General features: G+C 37.0%; 2 protein-coding genes across 3 annotated transcripts; both read right to left on the minus strand.

The window, feature by feature from the left end:
* Positions 1–3,151: 3,151 nt before the first annotated feature.
* Positions 3,152–16,806, minus strand: LOC124387028 (butyrophilin subfamily 1 member A1-like). 2 transcript variants are annotated; one of them, XM_046851124.1, is made up of 9 exons: positions 16,711–16,806; positions 16,562–16,618; positions 15,498–15,848; positions 13,316–13,594; positions 12,993–13,094; positions 11,725–11,757; positions 9,417–9,443; positions 8,766–8,877; positions 3,152–5,013 (listed from the first exon to the last, which is right to left on the minus strand). In XM_046851124.1, the coding sequence occupies exons 1-9, from the start codon at positions 16,712–16,714 to the stop codon at positions 4,974–4,976; spliced, it is 1,005 nt and encodes a 334-aa protein (XP_046707080.1). In that variant the 5' UTR covers positions 16,715–16,806; the 3' UTR covers positions 3,152–4,973. The 2 variants fall into 2 exon arrangements, with proteins under 2 accessions (XP_046707080.1, XP_046707078.1); XM_046851122.1 differs by lacking the exon at positions 3,152–5,013 and having other exon boundaries at positions 8,193–8,877.
* Positions 16,807–18,914: 2,108 nt separating this feature from the next.
* Positions 18,915–24,964, minus strand: gmpr2 (guanosine monophosphate reductase 2). The gene is made up of 10 exons (XM_046851133.1): positions 24,808–24,964; positions 23,801–23,976; positions 23,575–23,694; positions 23,332–23,415; positions 22,811–22,984; positions 22,601–22,682; positions 22,351–22,457; positions 22,198–22,240; positions 19,953–20,112; positions 18,915–19,723 (listed from the first exon to the last, which is right to left on the minus strand). The coding sequence occupies exons 2-10, from the start codon at positions 23,885–23,887 to the stop codon at positions 19,534–19,536; spliced, it is 1,047 nt and encodes a 348-aa protein (XP_046707089.1). The 5' UTR covers positions 23,888–23,976; positions 24,808–24,964; the 3' UTR covers positions 18,915–19,533.
* Positions 24,965–25,298: the final 334 nt, after the last annotated feature.

Genomic DNA, 25,298 nt, shown 5'->3' on the forward strand with positions numbered 1-25,298 from the left:
TAAACATATACTTAGAATCCCAGATCTATATAAAATCTATATAAAATCATCTCGCGGGCCAGATATAATTGTACATCGGGCCTTGAGTTTGACACATGTGTGTTAAGACAATGAGGATGAGGATACATCTTTGCAATTCTAGGACGTAGGTTTTATGTAAATTAAAGCTGATGTAAATCCAAGTCAAAGCCTGAAAGTGTAACACCATCAAGTTTGGGTTTTAGTGTCAGGTGTCATACAGACGGCCGGGTGCTTATGTATTACAGGTGACGGGCGCTCATGTAGTCACACAGCTGTAATACTATGAATGGTGTGTTAATTGGGTATAATAATAATAATAATAACATAGACTTTACATTGATAATGCGGTGACAAAGATAGAACAACATTCTTTATGTGTACATTTGTCCCTGATGAGCAAGGGAAAACCCGAGATGGCATAAGGAAGAAACCTTGAGAGGAACCAGACTTAAGAGGGAACCCATCCTCATTTTGGTTTCACCGAGCATTTTTTACAGATAAAAGATGTTAAGCTGTGCCGTGATGATCAGATTCAAACTGTAGTCCTGAGTCAGTGTAGCAGACTGTTGACATTAACAACAGTCAAAATCCAAATCCTCAAAGCTCCTGTAATTGAATGTATCCCTAAGTCGTTGATCAGAAACCATCCCCAGATGCACAGAGTGGCCACCAATCAAAGAAAACACCATCCATGAAGTGGTTCAGAGGAGTTGAGAGGGGCAGGATCAGTGGTCACTGGAACCTCGGGAGGTTGATGCAGTCTTTATTATTTGAGGTACCAACAAATAGCCTTCATGAGTTTGGAGAAATATGCTGATCAGCAGCACTAAGAGCTTTTCTATAGCTCAGGAGGCTCTCCTTCCATGCTATTTGAAATACTGTTAATTTGGTTTGATGCCATTTATGTTCTAATTTCCATGTGTTCTGTTTTAAGGTGCACATATGATCATTATACCACGGCGGTGCAAATGTTTTTTTCCTGTTTTTATTTTATTTTATTTTAAGGGGAGCGACATGATCTACAGTGTAACAGAACGTTCAATCTAGTCATTCAGTGGCCCAGTCGAGCTCTGCGAGGTCAGACAGAGATGTCCATATCTCTGGAAGATTATTGAAAAAAACTTGCTGCTTTAGTTGGCGTGAATGTACGCTTAACACGATAACATGGCAAGGCAGATTTAAAAAGAGATAAGGTAATGATCTGAAATAGCATCAGACTGTGGAATTATGACTATATTTTTATATTAAATCCAAATGTTAATATTAAATCAAGAGTGTGTCCATCACTATGAGTGGGTTCTATAACATTCTGATTAATTCCTACTTAATCTAGAATGGACACATCTGCTGTTTTTAAAGAGTTTTCCTGATTAGCAAAATATCAAATGTTAAAATTACCAAGAATTAATGCTTTGTCTAAAGAAGTTGCTGTTTTTTGTGCATTTTAAAATAGCTTTAACAGCACATCCCAAAACCTCAGTCTGCTTTTAAATCTTTGCCTGGGAGAGACCTGGATGATGCAATATAGCAAGCTTGTGTCTTGTCGCTGTGCTCAGTCTTGCAATGATGTATAACCTGTGACATGAAACTGTCTTCCACAACCTCCACTTAGTAGCAGAGTTTGGCTGTTCTTCACCCAGTTTTAAGCCTACTACACAGCCGTGCCTGTTTTAATTAATTACTGCTATAACCTACATATAAAATTGATGACCATTACCACCTGCTTGGTACAATTTGTTCATCATACACCCGATTCTGATCTTACAAAACAACGGACCAAGTGTTGAAACGTAAGAATTGGAACCAAAAGACTGGTTACACCAAATGCTGATTTGATTTAGATTTTTCGTCTGTTTATTTACTTTCCATTGTTATTTTATTAACATGAATGAATAATTATTTTGAAAGCATTTTTACTTTGCAGAATTTATATATATATCCTTTATAGTCATCTCCTTTATTGATCAGAAAATAAGAAAACATTTATAAGACAAAAATTTAGGCCTCGACGATTTTAGTATTGGAATTACTCAAATCACTTAGTTTAGTCCATTTAACTGCACACACTAAGCACTGTGTCCTGTGGATCATTAACACTGATGCTGAACAGCTAACCACTGCAGAATGAAAAATGGAGAAACAGGGAGAAAACAACGAGGGGCGTGGAGAATATTCATATCAAAGAAAATTTTGCCTAATTTTGACTTTTTTTCTTGCAATTATGATTTAAATTCTCACAATTTCGACGTTTTTTAGCCAACTAGGCATCGTCACTCCCTCTGTAGAGCCAGAAAGCTTTACACATTGAAAATTAAATAGGCTACAATCAATAGAATTGCATGATATCAGACTAAGCTTTCAATCCCTGGAAAGAGCTTTGTCTAACAATCACTTCTGGAGGAGACAGAAAAAGACAGATAAAGCAGAAGATCCTTGTTGATTCATGAACAGCTTTAAATTTCAGTCTGACAGCATGGTTACCCGTGCATCAGAAATGTTGGATGTTTATGAGAAATAAAGAAAAAGTCAGAATTGCAAGGAAAAATGTTTGAATTACGAGAAATAAACTTGAAATTGCGAGTGCCCTTAAACCCTTTGCAATTTACAAAGTGTTTTTAAATCTAAATCAATAAATGCATTCTAAAACTGGTTCATTAGGACAAAGTCTAAGGATTTTGATTAATATTAATGAGTCTCCCTCTGTCATCGTCCCATAAAGAAATTAGGTTTCTGCTTAGATTGGAACAGGTTCATGTACGTTATGTGATTCACCTTTGTCCCAGCAGACACAAAATGTATTTATTTATTTATTACTTTTTACTTTTTTAAAGCATATAATAAACATTGTATGTTTAGTATTTGTTTTTGATAATGTTTGTAGTGGAAAAAAAGTTTAGTTTTTTTGCATTTACACAAACATCAGCAACTGAACTAAATACATTATAATAATCAATATAATCAATTGTAACTCAAAGTGAACATTAAATCATCTTTATTAATATTTTGCTTGTAATGACAAATTTCCACAATTATAACATGCAACAATACATACTGTTGAATTAAAAAAAATAATAATAATAATAATAATAATAATAAAATAAACAGTTATTAAAACTGTACAGCCCTTTAAAAGGAAATATGTATATGGAGAGCTTTCTGGCTCAAAGGAGGAAGAAACAAAAAGTCACATGCACACCTTTACACACCCTGACATGAGAGGAAATTGTGCCAGATATTGCACCACCAAGTAAACTGTTATGACCCAGTCTAGGGCCTCTCAGCATGATTAAAGGCATTGGTGGATGTAGGATGGATATGTGTATATAGTATACTGATAGATACATGAAGGAGCACACACTGTGATATCTTAAAATGTGAGTTACATTGAAACATGTAGAGAAGAACACTGCGGTAAGCTTCAGGGTGGACCGAGGCCAAAATAACAAAGAAACATTCTTTTTTACAAAATCTAAATTACCTCCAAAAAAAAAATTAACACAAAAAGAAATAAACCTCTCTGACCTCCTTCACCAGAAACAGTGAAAAACCTACACCCAACACAAATGGCTGCCACACCTCTACTACCGGTGAACACAACAAACACACTATGATGTACAGATTTCCGACTTTATACAGTTGCTTCAGTGTTTTGTCATCTACGGGAGGTAAGCCCGGCTTCACTAAGCTGGAAAACAGAAAGGCCCGTACTGGAGTATGGAACAGCACCTGCACAAACAAGACATACAAGCCCACACATCCCATACAATACAATACAAGGTGTTAAATATTTCAGGTTAATCAGTCAGTTATTTTTCTATATTTTCAGTCCACACAAATTGGTCTCCTAATGAGTCCTGTAAATGTGTCATAAAATCGCAGTGCTCGGTAAGCTTTTTTAGAACATATTTTTCTACTTTTTCAGCCTCTTGTGGATTACAAGATTATGAAACCAGAATCTTTCCGAGAGCACAATAGGTTACAGAGAAATGTGCTTTTAAAACACTTGCATTGTGATCGTATGACTTTGCACCTGTCTTATACATTTGTGGCAAAAAAACTGTTAAAATATTTTCATATATGTGGTCCACTGTTCCTCTGATTCATCAAAGGCATCCATTTGACTGATGGAAACAGCCATGTTTCAGGTATTTTTCCTCAAGCTTACTACATCAATTAATTTTACTACATCAAGTAATCCTCTTTGCCAGTTTTATGTTATATCTTTTTACAGTATATGCAGCGGGTACGGGACTTCCGTTTTAGCTGGAAATTAAGAAATCTCAGTAATGGTGGAATAAAGACAGAACAAAAACGTGTGTGTGATCAGCACTTGTCTTACTGGGTTATGTGTATTTTCCAAAATCAGGACAATTTCAAAGATCAAAACATGCATTAAGTAACAATAAATTGCTTCTTTATGCAAATGTCCACTGTTTTAGTCTCTTTCTTGTGAATGCATAGTATTTTCATGATCTGTTCAACAGCCAATCGCTGTGTTACTCATTTGCATATTCATATGCTATTTAGCATCTCTAAGTCTATATTAAATTCAAAATCATTACATTCTCTAAATGTTTTACCAATTTTAGATCACTCACATGCAATTTTAAAGTAAACTTAACATTAAAGGAACTGATATACAAACACATTCAAGCATATTCACATTCGTTAACCATTATCACATATCACAGGGCATACATCTCCAATCGCAGGTTAACAACGTGATTTTAATTAAACATACAACACTTCATCGAAACAAATCGATGCACTGACTGATATGCACTGACATATGTTCTATCAACATTCATACAGATTGATACATTAAACAGTCAACTAAAATGTGGAATAGTGGAATAAACACAGGACAAAAACGTGATCAGATCAAGTCTTGCTGGGTTATGACCTGCAGCCCAGCAGACGCCTTGCAACACACTGCACTTGCCCAGGGCCCTCTATTGGTCTAGCGGAACCACCATTCCCTTAATACATTCCCTTAATAACACATGCAAAACCAATTTAAGTGTATTTAATTTTGAAGAACCGACAATCGGGGCATCACATGTATACTACCTTGTTAAACATGAGAGAAAAAGATGCAGAGACATTCAGCTGAGTTACACTCTTTTCTTATACACTTAACAATAATTCAGGAACGAATTAGTAGCACCTTCTTCATCATCACTACATACTTACCAATATATACCAATTACGGGTAATAAGTAGTAATCGAATATTCTACCAATTTTTATAATGATTAATCGAGTAATCAGATAAGTACTTTTTCTTTATTAAACAACAATACTAAATATACAAGAAGAAAATAAGACAGATCTCTTGATTAATTTCAAGAGACCTGTCTTATTTTCTTGTTTCCTTTTTTAGAAAAATTAACAATTTATTGTCGAAATTACATACAAGAATATCTGTAAAATCTAAACCTATTTAGTGCATTTAATTGCCATACTACATCAGAATACAAATATATAATTAACAAAATCGTAAATTAAAATCTAAAAATTAATTTCAGATTACACTACAAAAAGTAAACACACTGTACAAAGTTTTCTTCATGTTTTAGTTTGAAATTAAACCAAACTATATTTCCTTCATTTTCTTTGGCCTGAATCCTATGGAGTTTGATTAATTCAGAATTTTTTGCAATTCTGTTTACTTCTCATAATTTTTACTTTTTTTCTCTCAATTCTGACTTATTCCTTTCTATTCTGACTTTGGTGCTGGCCAAACCTCAGGGTGTCTCGGAATGGGGAGAGAAAGAGAAGCAGTGGAGAGGAATTAGCATAGCTGCTGTTCATGATATTAACAGCACACGTTGATAATGTGCTGATGATGATCAGATGTTCTGGAGCACAAGGTTATGATGTGATGTGTGTTATGTGTAGGCTTTGCTAAAAAGATATGTTTTTAATCTACACTTAAACTGGGAGAGTGTGTCTGAGCCCCGAAAACAGTGTCAAGAAGACTATTCCAAAGTTTAGGAGCTAAATGTGAAAATGCTCTACTGCCTTCAGTGGACTTTTCTATTCTAGGAACTACTAGAAGTCCAGAGTTTTGAGATCTCAGGGAGCGCGACGGATTGTAGCGTGTTAAAAGACTGGATAGATACATGGTGGCCAATCAGTGCTTTATAAGTAAGAAGTAATAGTTTGTAGTCTATTTGAAACGTTACAGGAAGCCAATGATGGGACGATAAGATTGAGGTTATATGGTCATATTTTCTTGCTGCCGCATTCTGAACTAACAGACTATATTCTAACTAAATCAGACTATAACTCTTGTTTTTTACAAAGCAAACTTGAAAAGTGCTCATTTACATGTTTCAGGAAGAGGTAGGTCTTCAACTGTCACTTAAATATAGCCAGGGAACATCTAGGGGAGGTTCATTCCATCACCTCGATGCCAGAACACAGAAGAGCCTTGAAGTATATGTACCTTTTATTCTGAGAGAAGGTGGTACCAGTCGAGCAGTGCTGGAGGACCTCAGACAGCGTTGTGCACTGAGATGTGTGATGGGGTTTCTGATTTAAGATGGTGCTGGTCCATTTTTGTCCTTGTAGGCAAGCATGAGTGTTTTGCATCCGATATGTGTAGCTACTGGAAGCCAGTGAAGGGAGCGCAGCAGTGGGGTGGTGTGGGAGAAAAAATGCGCAGCTGCATTTTGGATCATTTGCAATAAACAAATAGCGTTCAGAGGAAGACCTGCCAGCAGAGAGTTGCAGTAGTCCAGACTCAAAATAACAAAAGAGATGAACAAGCACCTGAGCAGCATGTGTGGACAGAAATGGGCGAATCAACAAGAAATCAACAAGAATGAGCCACATTAGCAACATGTGAGGAGAAGGACAGTTTGTCCATAGTTACCCCAAGGAAGCAGATGCTGAAGGGGAGAAGGTTAGGGTTAGGGTTAGGGAGTCATGAAGAGTTATTTGGTATCCATGGATACCAAATAACCAGATGGTACCCATCCATGGGAATGGTTTGCTTCCTACCTGGAAGGTCGCTCATACCAGGTAACATCTGCCCTGTGCTGCCTCACCACTGGTGTCCCACAAGGCTCTGTACTTGGTCCCCTCCTTTTCTCCCTCTATACCCACTCCATTGGTAAAGTCATATCCTCACATGGGTTTTCTTATCACTGCTATGCAGATGACACTCAACTCAACTTTTCTTTCCCTCCATCAGATACCACAGCTTCTGCTCGGATCTCAGCATGCTTGTCAGACATATCTTCATGGATGAGTGCTCACCAACTAAAACTCAACCCCAGCAAAACAGAACTGCTGGTCATCCCAGGTGATTCGTCTCCAGGTCAAGATCTCCAAATAACACTTCATGACTCTCTGCTCTCCCCTTCAGCCACTGCTCGTAACCTTGGGGTAACTATGGACAATGAACTGTCCTTCTTCCCACGTCACTAATGTTGCTCGTTCTTGTCGATTTCTTCTCTATAACATTCAAAGGATTCAACCATTTCTGTCCATACAGGCTGCCCAGGTGCTTGTTCAGTCTCTTGTCATTTAAAGACTTGACTACTGCAACTCTCTGCTGGCAGGTCTTCCCCTGAACGCTCTTCGTCCACTGCAAATGATCCAAAGTGCAGCTGCACGACTTGTGTTCAATCAGCCCAAGTTTTCCCACACCACCCCACTGCTGCGCTCCCTTCACTGGCTTTCAGTAGCTGCACGTATCAGATTTAAAACACTGATGCTTGCCTACAAGGCCAAAAATGGACCAGCACCATCTTACCTCAGTGACCTCATCACATCTCGCACTGCACCACGCTGTCTGAGATCCTCCAGCACTGCTCGACTGGTACCACCTTCTCTCAGAATGAGAGGTAAGTACACTTCAAGGCTCTTCTCTGTTCTGGCACCAAGGTGGTGGAATGAACTTCCCCTAGATGTCCGTACAGCAGAGTCCCTGATTATCTTCAACCAACAACTGAAGACCTACCTCTTCCTGAAATACCTAAATTAGCACTTTCCAAGTTTGTAGAATTCGAGTTATATTTATATTAAGTTTGTAATCTTGCGTACCAGTGTAGATTTATTCATTACTAGAGATTTAAAGCACATTTGTACGTCGCTCTGGGTAAGGGCATCTGCTAAATGCCGCAAATGTAAATGTAAATGTAAATGCAAAGTCTCCAGCAGTCAGGGAGGATGGAGCAGGTGTGGCAGGAGGGTTGAGTAGTGAAGAGAAGATGTGGAGATTTAATTTAATGACATCTCCCAACCCCATATTGATATATTACTGTGTAAATAAATAAAAATGTAATGTAATTTTTATTTATTTATTTATTATATACAGGTGAGATGATCAGTGGGGCTGAATTTTTACCTTCATTATTATCACCAGGACTCAAAAATGGATAGAGATTCCCAGTGAAAGTCTGACCACTGAACGAGTAAATATGGGAGCTGGAGTTCACATCATAAAAGGAGACCAGACCCTCCTCATAATCCACAAACACCCCCACCTTCTCCACCTTCTCTCTCAGTGTGAGGAGGACATCAGTATTAGCATAAGCCCAGTATTTATCCTCATTCCTTAGAGCCACAGTCCAGAATCCATTATGAGGATTCAGTTTAATCCTCCCCTTTCTATTAATGTTCTCTCTCGCAACTCCTAAATCCCACTCAGTTTTCCCTCTGACCTGTACCTCATAATAAAATTTCCCTGAGGAGAAACTCTGCTTTCCCAGAACATTTAAACATATATTAAACCTCTGTGGTGTATCAGGGAGATTCTGCCACTTGTCTCCATCTGCCACTTGTTTTCCATCAGCAGACAGGATGAGATATGGATTTGCAGTATCAGGATCCAGAGTCACATCCACTGAGAGAAACACAAAGTGTGTGGTGTGAGTTTGCAGGTAAAAAGGTTTAATCATCATCCAGTGGATCAAATTCATTCTTTCTTTCGGCTTCTCCCATTAGGGGTCGCCACAATGGATCATCCGCATGTTTGATTTGGCACGTTTTACGCTGGATGCCCTTCCTAACGCAACCCTCCCCATTTATCATTATGATTTATAAAAAGATTTGTAATAAAATTAAATAATTGAAACATTTTGGTTAAAAGAGAAAAACATTCAGAATTAAGAAATACTAAAAAACAGTTGAATTCTGAAATTTTACTTTAGTGGTTTATTTATCAAGATTTATTTATTTATTTTAGGCATTTATTTATTTGATTTCATTTTTGTTCTTCAGAAAAAAAAATGTCACAGTACATGAGAGAGAACTACAGCTATGAGGTTCTCTTTTATAACACACACATACACACACACACACACACACACACACACACACACACACACACACACACACACACACACGCAAACGTATACAGTAGAGACTAAAGTTGTTTTTTACCTGTAAACAACTTCTTCTTTATAAACTCTGTAAAACACAATTTCTATTAGTTTAACCAAAAGTAGTTAGATTTAACAAAACATAAAAACATTTTTTATATTTATTGTTAATAAATAACAGACCAAAATAGAACTCAAATACCACCCCACCCACCAAGAAATAATGAAATGAAATAAAAGAAGACAACTTTTAATCAATTACAATTTATTCAAAACAATTTAATGGTGGTTAAAGTACACAGTTTAAGCTTTTAATTACATGTATCCTTGTTGCAGTCCAACCTCCACCTTGAACAGTCTGTTGTTCCTACTGCACACTTCACTGATGTCACACTGTCCTCATACATGTCCTGCACCACCCTCACATACTTCTCTGACACACCTGACTTCCTCATACAATACCACAACTCCTCTCTCGGCACCCTGTCGTACGCTTTCTCTAAATCCACAAATACACAATGCACTTCCTTCTGTCCTTCTCTATACTTCTCCATCAACATCCTCAAAGCAAATATTGCATCCTTGGTGCTCTTCTTCGGCATGAAACTATACTGCTGCTCACAGATGGTCACCTCTTCTCTCAGCACTACTCTTTCCCATAACTTCATGGTGTGACTGATCAACTTTATTCTCCTGTAGTTACTGCAGGTCTGCACATCTCCCTTATTCTTAAAGATCAGTACAAGCACACTCCATCTTCATTCCTCATCTTCTCACCAACCAAAATCTTGTTAAACAATCTGGTAAAAAACTTCACTGCCATCTCTCCTAAACATCTTCACGCTTCTAGCAATATGTCATCTGGTCCTACTGACTTTCCACTCTTCATCCTCTTAATTGCTGCCCTTACTTACTAAATATCACTTGCCTCCTTACTAATCCTATCCGCTTCCTGCTTCACTATCTCCACACCTCCAACCTTCTCTCTCTCTCTCTCTCTCTCTCTCTCTCTCTCTAATTTTCTTTATTCATCAGCTGCTCAAAATACTCCCTCCACCTTCCCAACACACTTTTCTCACTAGTCAACACATTTCCATCTCCATCATTTATTGCTCTAACTTGCAGCACATCCTTCCCAGCTTGGTCCCTCTGCCTGGCCAATCGATATAAATCCTTTTCTCCTTTCTTAGTGTTCAACTTCACGTACAGCTCCTCATATGCCTTTTCGTTAGCTTTCGCCTCATCCCTCTTTACCTGCTGCCGCATCTCCTTGTACTCCTGCCTAACTATTATTATTCTCATCTCTCTGCTGATCCCAATCCTGTTTCGCCGACCTCTTTCTCCTTATGCTCTCCTGCACTTCCTCATTCCACCACCATGTCTCTTTGTCTTCCTTTCAATTTCCAGATGTCACACCAAGTACCTTTTCTAACTGCCTCCCTCATCACTTCTGCAGTAATCATCCAGCACCTCTTCACCACTACCTGTCCCCTGTCTGACCTTTTCCCTGAATCTCACACTACAGTCTTCCGCCTTCAGTTTCCACCATATTTTTCTTCTTTCAGCCTTTACTCTCCTCCTCTTCTTTACCTCAAAAACCATCCTACAGACCAGCATCCGATTCTGTCTAGCTACAAAATACCTGTCTCCTGTCCCCGGCCAACATTTCCATCCTTTTAGCAAAATCTACCACCAGCTGCCTTTCCACATTCCTTTCCTTAAGGCCATACCTACTCATCACCTCTGTTCCCTTCAGCTACATGCACAATCACCAGTCATTCGTTCCTAGGTACAACTTTTACCACTTTATCTAACTCACTCCAGAGTTTTTTTTCTCCTCCATCTCACAACCCACTTGTGGAACATAATAACTGATGACATTTATCATCACCCCTTCACACTCTATCAGAAACTCTCTTCACCTCCACTACACTCTTACTGTACTCTTTGTTCAGGATCACACCTACGCTTACTCCCTTTTCACTTGGTCTCCTGAACACACAACATATCTACCTTTCTCCGCTCCATCATATCAGCTACCTCGCTCTGTTTACCAGTCACCAGTCTACTGTCGGCCAACAGTAGCCCAATTTCCACTGGTACCCTGTTGGCTAACGATACCTGTGGCAGTCATTGGTAACCCGGGGCTCAACCGATCCAGTAGGAAATCTGGTTTGTTATCCGCATATTTGACTGGCACATGTTTTACGCTAGATGCCCCTCATAACGCAACCCTCCCAATTTATCCAGGCAATTTATCCAGTGCTCTAAGAGTGCACTGGCTTGTGCAACCCCAATGGCTGGGTTACGATTATGATTACATTGATTACATAAAATAGTGATTTTTTGGCACAAACTTTCATTCTCACCTTTGTATTTTTTCACCTTTTGAAGCTGTGAGGCTAAAACAGATAAATGTTTAGGTTATATTGGGTAAATTTTATGTAAATAAAAGTATAAATAGATTAAACAGTGTAATGTAGTCATAAGGTAAATGACCAGCATGACAGATTGCAGTTATGGAATGAAATCATAGGTCAGAGCAAAACTGTGCAGGTTATTGAATATTTTAGAATAGATATTATCATATTTGAATATATTAGATCTTAGGTATGAAATTCAGGTGCTAAAAATCTAGATTAAAAAATTCAGATTTTAAATTTTAATTAAATTAAATGTTTTTTAACCTGAAACGACTTTACTTCTTATTTTTAACTCTGCAATATTTTGCAAGTATTTGCAATACCTGAATTAATTTATAACCTATACAGACCTATAAACCTATACAGACTTATAGACTTTAAAAAAAATCTTAATTTAGTTCACTGGTAGGCCTCCTTCCTCTTTTCCAAAGTGAAATGACCTGAGCTGCCCATAATTTGGTATCATTCATTTAAATAAACATGTGGAGGAGCTGTAATTTCTGCACAATCCATTCACTTCTTCTTGGTTTCTGCCAATTGAAGATGAAACAGTATTGCACAATTATATCTTGAATCACTGAATAATACTTTATACACTTTGATGTATAAAGTATTTTCCTGATGAGGAACTGATCTTACATGGTGAAAGGTATACACAGTGTATCAGTTCCTCTTCAGGAAAATACGAGAACTGTTGAGCAGCTAGAATTCTTCATTAGGCATGGATGCGACAACATTGCTCAACCAAAAAACCAGCAACTGGTCTCCCAGTTCCCAGATGTATAAGTTCTGTTGTTAAAAGAAGAAGGGGTGCTACACAATGGTTAACAGCACTCAAAATTTTTTGAGACATGTTGCAGCCATTCTGATTCTGATCTGATTCTGATTCATTTCTAAATGAACTATTCATTGTCTTAACATTTTACATTTTCTCAATTTTAAACATTTCATATGCTTTGTATGTTCTGTTGTAAACTACATATGGGTTTTTTTGAGGTTTGCATATCATTGCATTCTGTTTTTAAAAGAAAGTGAATAAATGAATACATTTGCATTTTTTCTGAGTTAAAGTGAGTGTGTTAAAACAGAGAAAACACTAGGTACAGGGAGTTCTTCAGGATCAGAGTTGGGATTATGTGAAATAAAATTATGGTATAAACTGCAGTTCAATTTAAGCAAAAAATTTAATAAAGACAAATTATTTAAAATATTACCTTTCTTGTAACAGATAACTGCAGTTACTATCAATGCAACAGCAATAAGACATGCTGAAACTGAAGCCACAACAATCCACATCCAAACAGCAAAGACTTTACCTAAAATAAAACCAAGTTTACAGTTAGATATTTTTAAGAAACTGAGCATGTGTGATTATAAACACACTCTCACAAACAGGACAAAATATAATTATCCACAAGTTTTGACGGAAAGGATTGTGTGTGTTCATCATGCTTATGTTTCATCTTTAATCACCACATATGTACTTACAGCAGAATGTTACAGTCTAAATAAAGTGTTTTTAATCATAGACACTTACTATTAATAATAATCATTGTCTCCACCATGTGATTCTTTTGCTGAAGTCTGCAGTAGAATCTGTTGGAGACGCTATAATCATGAACAGTGATGCACCTTTTCACACTGAAGCCCTCACTGTCTCTGTATATTAATGTTTCTTTAGCAGGCAGAGTGGCTCCTTCTCTGTCCAGCCACAGAACTTCAGGTTCAGGTTTCCAGCCTCTGGACTCACACACTAAATTAATCCCTCCTGAGTTATCATAACTCTCCATCATGATCACCGGCGGGCTTCCCAGAGCTTCAATCAACAAACAAGAATATAGTGATATATTAAGAGTATATTCAAGTATATATATATACGACCGAAATAACAACATATATGTCAGACTTGTTGTATTTTTAATGCAATATTCCAAGAAATAGAAATCCGAACAAAATAAAAATGAAAGATTTGATTATTGGGAAATCTTTTTATGAAAAAACACAACCACAGTGTGATTGCATAATTCTACACACTCTAAACAAATACATTGTGGAAGCATCTTTTGCCTTCATTACAGATTATTATGCAATAAGTCTTTTGTATTTATTTATTTTTTCTTAATTATTAATTGAAGAAGTCTCTATTAACTTTACACATCTAAACTTTGGAAATTTATCCCATGCTTCTTTGCAAAAAAAGTTAAAGTTCATTCAGATTATGAGGCGATCGCCTGTATATATCCTGTATATGGCTCTTTTAATGTCATTCTAAAGGTTTTTGATGGGATTGAGGTCAGGGCTCTCACTGGGCCATTCCTGGACTGTGATCCTGTTCTGAAGCCATGTCTTTATTGATTTTGATGTGTGCTTTTGGTCATGAAATGTAAACTTCCTCTCCATTTTCAGCTTTTTGACAGAAGGGTTTATGCCAAAATTGCTTGGTATTTGCAGGTATTTATTTTCCCATTTATCTTGCCCAGCTGAAGAGAAGCAGCCCCAAAATATAATGCTACCCTCACCATGCTTCACTGTTGGTATGGTATTCCTTGAATGATGGTTTTTGTTGGCAATGTGCCAAACATACTTTTTTGAATTATGGCCAAAAAGTTTAAACTTTGACTTGTCAGACCATAACATGTTTTCCCACATGGTTTAGGGTGACTGAATGTATCTTATGGCATAATTGGCTTGGATATTCTTCTTTGTGTGAAACGGATTGCCACCCTACCCCACATCCCAGACTTGTGTAGAATACAAAATGGTAGTCACATGAAGGAGTGATCAGTAGAAATTTGAGTAGATCCTTCATTGTTGCTATTGGACTCTTGATAGCCTTCTCCTTGTCCTCTCATCAATTTTGGATTTTCTTTAATTATTGATTATCGTTTTGACAGTGTTGCATGCTACATTCAGTGTCTTCAATATTAATTTTAACTGTTTCTTTGGCAACGCCCACTAAAAATGCAACCCCAAACATTCAGACAAATAAAACAGCAAAGCTGAGTTTTATCTGGCTTAAATAAGAATCACTTCAATTGATGGCAGTGTATACCATTTATGTACAGGCCTAATAATGGCTGTGACTGGTTAACTGAGAACAGTTACAGGCTGGATTAGGAAAGAAAGTGCAGATTTATGAAATCAGGGTGTTGTGGTCTTTTTATTATTTAAAATGTTCCCTTTTTTTTTCTCTGTGTCTTGTTTGATAGAGGATCACATTAAAGAAGATTTATGTTATTTCTGTCTTTATATTATTCTGTCTTTCATAGGGGGGTCCAATATCCTTTGCCACATAAATTTTACAGTACATAAATGCCTTCTCTTTACTGGAATTGATATTATGTATAAAATAAATAAATAAATAAAAATTATTAAAGCTTTCTGTTAATTTATTGATTTGGCGAGCCATGTTTTAGATGCACACTGCCACCTAGTGAGTGTTTATCTGCATAAACCAGGCTTGAAACCTGTGATTTAGTAAGAAAACCTACACAAATAAATATATATATAAAAAAAAAAAATAAAGACAATAAAAATGACGATTTTGCTAGATATATTAGAATTACTATATATATATATATATATATATATATATATATATATATATATATATATATATATATATATATATATATATGCACAAATGATTAATAATGTTTCTTGTAGTTTTACATTCAACACTTCAATATTCAATGTTTCATGGCAAAAATGGATCTTACCCTCGACAATGATGTGAACAGTGATGTCATCATACCAGGATGTTGCATCAATAAGACATTTATATGCTCCTTCATCAGAGACTCTGAGAGCTGAAAGTTTAAGAGAAACATTGCCTTTCTGTAGCTCCTTTTCAAACAGTGAGGTTCTTCCTCTGTAGGACTGAACCTGATCTTCATATCTGTCTTTATGGTCCTTATAGTGATGCACTAAAGAAGCCACTTCATTCAGTCTCAACCATTCCACTGTCATGTTCACGGCACTGGTGGTGGGTTTGATAAAACAGGGCAGAACCAAATCTTCACCAGCTACAGCAACAAGAGGAGCGTCTGGACCAACTACCTGTAATTTCTCTGTGTTGTCAGAAAAGGAACAAAAAGAAAAAAAACCAAACATTACTAAATTCTGTTTTCAGTGTGTTATTATGGAGCACTGATCAATAAGAAAAAAAATGAATGAATGTAGTATCAGTCTGCAACATACAATTTTTAAACAGTGAAGGGGTCTAAATACTTTCTAAATATACTACATACAGTACCAGTCAAAGTTTAAACACACTTTCTTCTTTTCATGGGTTTATTTTATTTTATTTTTTAACATAGCGCATTAATAGTGACATCCAAACTATACATACAAGCATAATTCCATATGTTCTTTAAAGCACAATGTTGAAAATAATACAAATAAAGAACACTAAAGGAGATGTCCAAACCCTGTCCAGAGCCTCACCCACCTTTACCTCACTGCACAACTGAAATATAGATAGATAGATAGATAGATAGATAGATAGATAGATAGATAGATAGATAGATAGATAGATAGATAGATAGATAGATAGATAGATAGATAGATAGATAAACCTAAAATAAATAATTTTCTAGGGTTTTTTTATACTTTAATAAATATGGGCATGGACAAATATAGATGCTTTATGCAAATGTATGTTTATTATGAGTAAAACCATACTCAGCATAATGCATAAGACAAAAGATGTTTATCTTTTTTTTTTATCAAAATTATCATTCATAAATACACATACATGCACATAAAACAGCTGTTTCCATACCGGACTGAGATTCCATAAAGCTGTGGAGAATCAGGAGAATCAAACACAAGGTAATCCCTGAAAGGCAGTTTATTAAAATGACTTCAATCAATAACATTCAATAGGATTAATCAGATTACACTTATAAATAAAAATCTACGAACACTTACCCATTTTTGAGAATATTTTCTGAATAAATACACCCCGAAAAATCCAGTTCCTTCAGGTCTCAGACTTGCGGTTACTTTCGTTTTCGTTCGTTTCTGCACCACACCGTTATTTTCTCCTGATTCATGATGGCAAATGTCGCATGCTGCGTAGACTCAAGGGTGAAATCTGAAACTAAATCACGTGTTCCGTTATTACAGAGACAATCCAATTTATATGGTTTAATCGTTACTTTATAGATAGATAGATAGATAGATAGATAGATAGATAGATAGATAGATAGATAGATAGATAGATAGATAGATAGATAGATAGATAGATAGATAGATAGATAGATATACACTGGCGATCAAAATTAGAGAACCATTTATTATCAATTGAACATTTCTGAAATAATGTCATCTTCACTGCTCAACAGTTGAAGGAGTTTTTGTCCTGTCTATAAAAATAACAAAATAACTAAGGCATTTAAAAAAAAAAACATTATTTTACAGAAAACACACTGATCAAAATTAGAGAACAACAATGACTGTAGCATGAAAAAAGATTACAACAAAATTTTCTGAAGGTTACAACAGTCAGCAATTAGTAGGAAGTGTACAGGCCTCTGCTCTGAATGACTTCAGCACATCTGCAGCCACAGGACAGCACTAGTCTCTCACACTGCTCTGGTGTGATTTTGGTCCCCTCTTCTTCCAGTCTCCTCCACAGTTCGGTGACTGTAGTGGGTTTCTTGGCCATAACTTTGTCGCCAAGGATTTTCCAGAGGTTCTCTATTGGGTTGAGATCAGGACTCTGGGCAGGCCATGTCATTGTTTCAATGTTTTCAGTTTCAAGGAACTGCTTTACCTGTTTTGCTGTGTGACATGGAGCGTTGTCCTGCATGAACACTGCGGGCTGATTGGGTGATGAACGCAGGGAAGGAACCATATGTTGTTGAAGAAGGTTCTGATAAACATTTGCATTCACTCTGCCATGTAGCTGTATAAGAGGCCCAACTCCTGCTGCAGAAAACATGCCCCAAACCATGACACTTCCTCCTCCACTTTTCACTGACTTCTTTACACACTTCGGGTTCAGTCTTTCTCCAGTTTGTCGCCAAACATAATGTTTCCGCTCGGACCCAAAAAAATTAAACTTGCTTTGACCACTGAAGTGAACTTTGGACCAGTTCTCCTCTGTGCACACAGCATGCTCCTCAGCAAAGCTTAGTTTTGATTATTTCTGCTAATAAGCGGTTTGGTCACTGCAGAGTGGGCTTTCAGTCCAAATGCTCTTAAACGTTGAGACACTGTATGACGAGACAGATCCTTACCCTGTTCAGCGCTGAACTGGTGAGCAATTCCAGCTGCAGTGTGGAAACGATTGCCCATTGAGATCCTCCGCAGTATCCTGTCCTCTCTTGTATTTGTCTTCCATGGACGACCAGCCTTCTTGGCGGACTTGAATGAGTTTGTGATGTTGTAAAGATTCAATGTTCTTGAAATCACAGATTTGGAACGGCCAACTTGTCTTGCTATGGCTGATAGGGTCATCCCTTTGGCCTTCATCTGGACAACCTGCTGCCGGAGGCTTACAGTCACTTTAGAACAGCCCACTATCTTGCAGAGTCAGTGAAACTGGAAGTTAGGCTGCCAGTTAAATAAGGGTTGACAGATAATCCAGGAAATTAGCACCAGGTGCCAGATTAACATCAATAACTGAAAGGTATCTTAAAGTCTTCTCTAATTTTGATCAGTGTGTTTTCTGCAAAATAATGTTTTTTTTTGGAAATGCCTTAGTTATTTTGTGGAAAAGGTGTTCTGGTAGCATGGTATAGACAGGAAAAAAACTCCCTCAACTGTTGAGCAGTGAAGATGACATTATTTCAGAATTTTTCAATTGTTTATAAATTGTCCTCTAATTTTGATCGTCAGTGTAAATGCCTGGGAGAGATCTTGATGATGCAGTATAACTGCTTGGTATAACTGGTTAATCAGACACCTGAATCTGATCCTACAAAACCCCTAACATTGTCTAAGTGTCCAAAAGGAAGAACTGAAATCTAAAGGAGGGTGGTCACACTAAAATACTGATTTGATTTAGACTTTTTCTCTGTTCGTTTGTCATCACTTAAATAATACCTATTTTGAAAGTATTCTCACTTTAAAGAATTTCTTCACAATGGCCTAAAACACAGTAAAACAAACAAGAAGCAAGGGGATCATTTTAGTTGCAAGAGGACAGTTGTCTCATTTATTGATCAATAGATAAGAAAACATTTCAAAGACATTAATTATAATAATTGATGTGGAATGGCAACAGCTGCTGAGTTTAGGTCCAGTTTGGGAAAAAAGGCATAAAAACTACAAAGTTGTACAACAGTAAAATCTGAACAGAAGAAATAACAATGCTCTTTAACAGGATTTGGTCTGTTTTAAAGACAGTTTCAATAAAGTAAGGGCAGTAAACCCTGAGACATGAACAAATAAGAGTAGGGGGAAGCTGAGTGACTTTTTATTTTTCTGTAATATTTCCTGTATAACTAAATAAATAAAATAAAATAAAAATAAACACTGCAGGGTAAAATCTAATTTTCCTCACATTTTCAAGCCAAACAGTTTGGATAAGTCTTTCTATGAAGGCTATCTCGGTGAATTTCATTTAGCCATGTTAGCCACAACCCTAACCATTATTTTTTGTGTGAATGCAAAGACAATAACTAAAATACTACTAAAATAAATCAAAATTCTAAACCTTTGCATTAATCTGGCATAGTTCTGCTCTTTAACTGATGTGAAAAATGTGTTAGACCAGATCAGCAACTGATGAGCATCAGTGATGGCTTAGTCATGGCTCCCAAACACATTGTTTATTTGCTGAGTCACTCTTATGAAGGTGGTACGGCGACTCAGTTCCTTCAGCTTAGCAGCTCCCACGTAGGTGCAGGTGGAGCGAACTCCGCCGAGCACGTCCTTTACAGTGTCCTCCACTGGCCCTTTAAAGGAAACCTCTACTGTCTTTCCCTCAGATGCCCTACATCAACATGAATTAAAGGAAGAGAGTGATAGAGAGAGAGAGAGAGAGAGAGAGAGAGAGAGAGAGAGAGAGAGAGAGAGAGAGAAAAGGAGAAATTTGTAAGAGAGAACTTGTCTTTACAGAATATATCTGTATGCTGCCTAATATCCTTATAACAATACATGTTAAAACTATTCATTCTGATTTTTCTCTCCTGTACTGAGTACTGTGCCAGTCTTCCTCTTACCTGTACTCTGCTACTCCCCCTGCGTGCTTCTTCATGGCCGTATCTGAGCTCATGCCATAGAACAGTTTGTATTTTTTGCCATTTTTCTCAATGGTCTCACCCCCACTCTCAGAGTGGCCTGCCAACATTCCACCCAGCATCACAAAGTCTGCCCCCGCACCTGTCCATCACACAACACAGCCAATCAAATATAATTCAGAGAATGTAAGACACATGAAGAAAAAAAAAAGAATATGCACGTATATTTAAGTGGCACTTGGTTTCTGTGGTTTTGTAAAGTTGGTGGACAGAGTATACAAGCCATGTACTTCAGTAAATGTTGAGATACAGTACGTAACATATTACTCTAGTAAAAGTAAAAGTGCCTCTTTTAAAATATTACAGTGGAACCCACTTATCTCGACCTCGGTTAACTCGCCAACCCTATTAAGTCGACGTTTTTGAAGTGGAACCGCCAAATTGTCGCTTTGTCTCAGCATTTTTTATTCGGTTATGTCGATTCTTTTATGTCGACGAACCCTAATATCTCGAGCACAAGGGGGGGCAAATTTGCCACTTTGTATATCGAGAATCGACGGTGGTATTTATTGTATACTGGTAAATTTCTGCTGTTAGTTGGTGCACATATGCCTTTTGGTGTAAACAAACATGTATGTACTTTTTTATAGCATGCCTTCATCAAACAAATCGCGGCAACGCTGTTGTGTAAAAACCTCCAAAACACGTGCATGTACATTCTCATTTATTAACGCACATCATGTACATAAAGAAATTTTAAGCACGTTAATATATTGCCGCCATATTGATTTTCGTTTATCTCGATCATAGGTTACCTCGATGCTTTTTGGCGTCCCCTACGCATGATCTACTCTGATTGGTGGCTTCAGTCTCTATCAATAAATGCAATCTAATACTGGTACTCTGATGGGAGAAAAGGGCAATTACACAGTAAGTTGGTAATAAACCAATCCCCTATTCTGGAGTGTTTTAAGTGCTTTTTACCCTACTTAGTTTATGGATTAGAAAAATGAATTTGTTGGGTCATATTTAATATCATATCTTTGGAGGTCTCTAAACTAGCCTCATTGCAATAATCTGGAAAATGTTAATTGTGCTGTTTAAATTCAAAGCTTACTTTGCCACAGTTTCTTAGATCCAAAGCTCTTACATCTACCGTCCCAGACCTGTACGAAATTAATGATTGCCTCGACCGTGATTCCACTCCAAGATGTATGTCAGAAGAAGCTCATATCCCAGACGACTTTATTATTATAGAGGGAGTTAAGTAATGTGTGGAGAATACATGAATGACCGTCAACCTTGGGAGCTGAAACAAGATATCAACGACCACCTCTGAGCAAAGAGGTATGTATGTATGTGACAGTGATTAACATTTAGAAAGATATCTGTCTAAACAATAGTCTCACCCTACTATACATAAGAATGGAAAGTGGTCACTTTCCATACTTACGCTCAATTTGCATTTGAAGCAAAATTTCATTTACATTACAAGCAAAAAGACTAGTCTGAAAACACTTTCAAATCTTTGGTCAGGAATTATCCTGGGTTCTTTTGACTCAGATGAACGCCGGAGGCTTCATGCGTTTTGTTCTGTTACCCTGGGATAACGATCTCCTTCACTGAGATCAACGTTCTCATCTTTTTCTATTATACCTACTAGACCTGCAAGGGGCGTATGTTGTAACAGTCATCCTTTACCCACACCTCAAGTCATGCCCCAATAGAGAAAACCTCTGCAAGCAAAGCCTCAATGTGTGAGCATATACTTTTGCCACAATCACTAAACACATACCTATGTGCCATGGTTGAAAAGCAGGAATTGGTAGCACCATGATCTTACATAGATAAACAAAGCTGGTGAAAGGGAAACTGTATACCTGAAACATCCCATCTGCACACAAAATCACACCTACAGTCTCCAACCAGTGAATTTTGTATGCTGTGCAGGTCAGCATTAGTGTTTCATCATAAGCAATGGTACATATTTTATCAATAGACATGGTGGCCCATTATTACACTATGGAACTAGTTTCTACCACGGTTGACTGTACAACAATCAAAACAACAAAGAAAAAAGATGTTGTAATGCACCATTACAGACAAAATACCAAGACAAGTATCTTTCGTTATATTGTAGAGCACAAATTATTGTACTAACTGCAAGAAAAATGCTTGCACTGTAAAATAAACTAATTCTGTCATATTTTGGAGTAATGAAACATACCAAAAGCCTTGGAGACATCACCAGGACAGGTACATCCTCCATCCTGGGTGAGAAAACATAAAGAAAATGATTAAAATCCAGCAAAAACATCTGCTATCTAACATGAATGCCTTGGCTGAACTACTGTGGAATAAGTAGATAACTGTAGCTCACAGAAATGATGTGTCCACCCAGGCCATGTGCAGCATCAGCACACTCGATGACAGCACTGAGCTGAGGGTAGCCTACGCCTGTCTTCTTCCGGGTTGTACACACTGAGCCTTTACAGAAAGAACAGATATACGTATTTCAGGTAAGTTAAAACATATACTGCACATAATAAATACCAACACACAGACACCAGTAGATGATCTAAACATGACGTTAAACATTAGAATTAAGAGACACGATTTTGTGTTATCACCTGGACCGATGCCCACTTTGATGATGTCAGCACCAGCGAGAATCAGCTCCTCCACCATCTCTCCCGTGACCACATTGCCAGCCTTGACAGAAGTTTAAAACCATGTTAACAACAATCCCACAGCGTTTATCTACCAAACAAATACACTCGAGCCGACTATCTGTCTGTATAAACAATGCACTGTGTTACCAAACAGGATGAACCACTGACCATGATGGTGTGCGAAGGAAACTTCTGCCTCACGTCCTTGACAAAATGCACAAAGTGTTCTGAATATCCATTCGCTACGTCGACACAAATGTACTGTAGCTGGGGCACAGCTGCCAAAATAGCAGAAAGCTTCTCAAAATCCGTCTCTCCTGTTCCCGAACTGACGGCCACGCTCTGAAGGCAGAGAGGGAGAAAAAGATACAGGCAAAATAGAGACTATCATAGCAGCATTATTGTGTAATCATTACTAAGTAAGGAACAAAACATGATGAGGTAACAAGAAACAGTAAACTTCTGTCCTTTACTATGCTGGAAAAAAATTAAAAAGCAGAGTTTTATCTGTGACTGTAATATAGTGCAGACCCTGGAGGCTTCTTCAATTAGTGCTACATAAATGTATTTTACAGAAAGCAGACATACAGTAAGTCTGTCATATTAATAAACCGTACAGTAACAGTGATATAGGATTGAAATACAGGATTCAAAGCAAAGAAGACAAATATGATTTATATTTATTTTACCTCTACACATTCAGGGTGCTTTGCTGCAAATTCTTTCCAGTCGTCAATGCAGTAATGTTTGTGGATGGCAGTGAAAAGAGAGAACTGGAGAAAAACAGTGGATTATTTAACCTTCTCACTGATGTTCATGAGATTATGTCTTCTTTAACCCAGAACAAATATATGACTAAATAAATGATAAAAATAATTTTATGTAATGTTAAACAGTGTGGGTTGCACTCAGGAAGTGTGATACACTCATACCGAATGCAGTGCCAATGCCATCTCAAACGTTCCGACCGTGTCCATGTTAGCGGCGATGATGGGAATGCCTCTGTAACTGCCTTTTGAGTTTCGGAAAGTAAAGCTGCGTATCAGATCCACCTTACAATAAAGAGGAAATAAAAAGATGAAAAAGGCTTAACACATGTTCTGATAAATGAATGTTCTGACAATGAGCTATTTTATGATACATTTCACTGATAAGTACCTCACTGCGGGACTTGAGCGTGCTGCGTTTGGGACGGAGAAGCACATCTTTGAAGTCGAGTTTGATGTCGTTCTCGATGCGAGGCATGGCTGCTTCAAATTGGGACTGATAATGTATCAGAGTGGTCTTTGGACCTTCTATTTGCTTTAAACAGATAGCAAAACTGTCTCACACTCCTGTGGGAAAGAATGAGTAGTAGAAATGCATCATGTTTTTTTTTGCAACAAAAAAGCTAAAGCTTCCTGTGTATTCATAAATAAATGCTTTGCAATAAGTTAAAAAAAATAATAATCATATATATTTCAAATAAAATATAAAATTGATGAAACCATGAACGTTTTCCTGAGGTTCTACTAACAAAAGTATTTTGAGATGTATTTCAGGAAAGATGTATTTCAGGAAAATGAAACAACTTGTACAACCTGAAACCTAATTTCTTGTTACATTCAGTAACAAAGAGTGTTAAAGTTATAAAAGCACCGACACTTCATCCCAGCATTTCTCAGAGATATTAATAAACTGCTATATCAATAGAGTATAATCATGTAATAACTTCATGGTGGTGTCTAGGAACAACAAATTCTGTTCATTGCCAACACTGAATTTCATTTCACGTGCACATCATTTCCACGGCATTATACAAAGCAGATTATCAGAAATCCAGATGGAGGTTTAAATCCCTGATCATCCCTGTGGCATTTGATGGATTTAAAGTTTATACATCATAGCACACATTATACCAGATACCAAAGATAAACCTTTACATTTTCAACACATTCTTACATGGCTGAACTTACATCAGAAACACTGACACTGTGTTTTTTATTACTATTATTTTTTAAGAAGCACTAAAAATGGCTGATGTTCAGACATTTGTCATGGTTGAATAATATCTATGTGTAGAACTAGTAGCCTGATCAATGCACATTATAAAATACACAGATCACAGTAAAAGGTCAAACATGTAACATAAATAAATACATATAAAGATAATAATGGATGATTACCTGCTGCTGCTGCGAGTGCTACTTTAAAACGTGATGAAAGATAAGCGACAGGAAGCGGCATAAAAAGGCGGTTTCTGCGTGTTGGACACTTTAGAGTGATGTGTGCAGTGTAGTTTTATAGACAGAGGTGTCCTGTGTGAGAGCACTGGGAGATCACTGTACACGGACTACAACGCGATCACGTGTTTAACGACAAACTGTCGCGGAATGTCTCGCGGTTGCCAGGTTCGCTGATTTTACCTCCTATCTCTGACTTCTTTTTTGCCATGTACAAGGAATTTCTAATGGTGTGCTGGTGCTTTTAAAAATGTACTACAATTAAAAAAAATTTAATTGAATACAAAATGAAAATAAAACAAATACATAAATAATAATTAAATAAATAAATAAATAAAAAATTTATATATATATATATATATATATATATATATATATATATATATATATATATATATATATATATATATATATATAAGTATACAATTTGTTTA

The sequence above is a fragment of the Silurus meridionalis genome, chromosome 6 (assembly GCF_014805685.1).
Source record: "Silurus meridionalis isolate SWU-2019-XX chromosome 6, ASM1480568v1, whole genome shotgun sequence".
In the NCBI taxonomy this organism is placed as follows: domain Eukaryota; kingdom Metazoa; phylum Chordata; class Actinopteri; order Siluriformes; family Siluridae; genus Silurus; species Silurus meridionalis.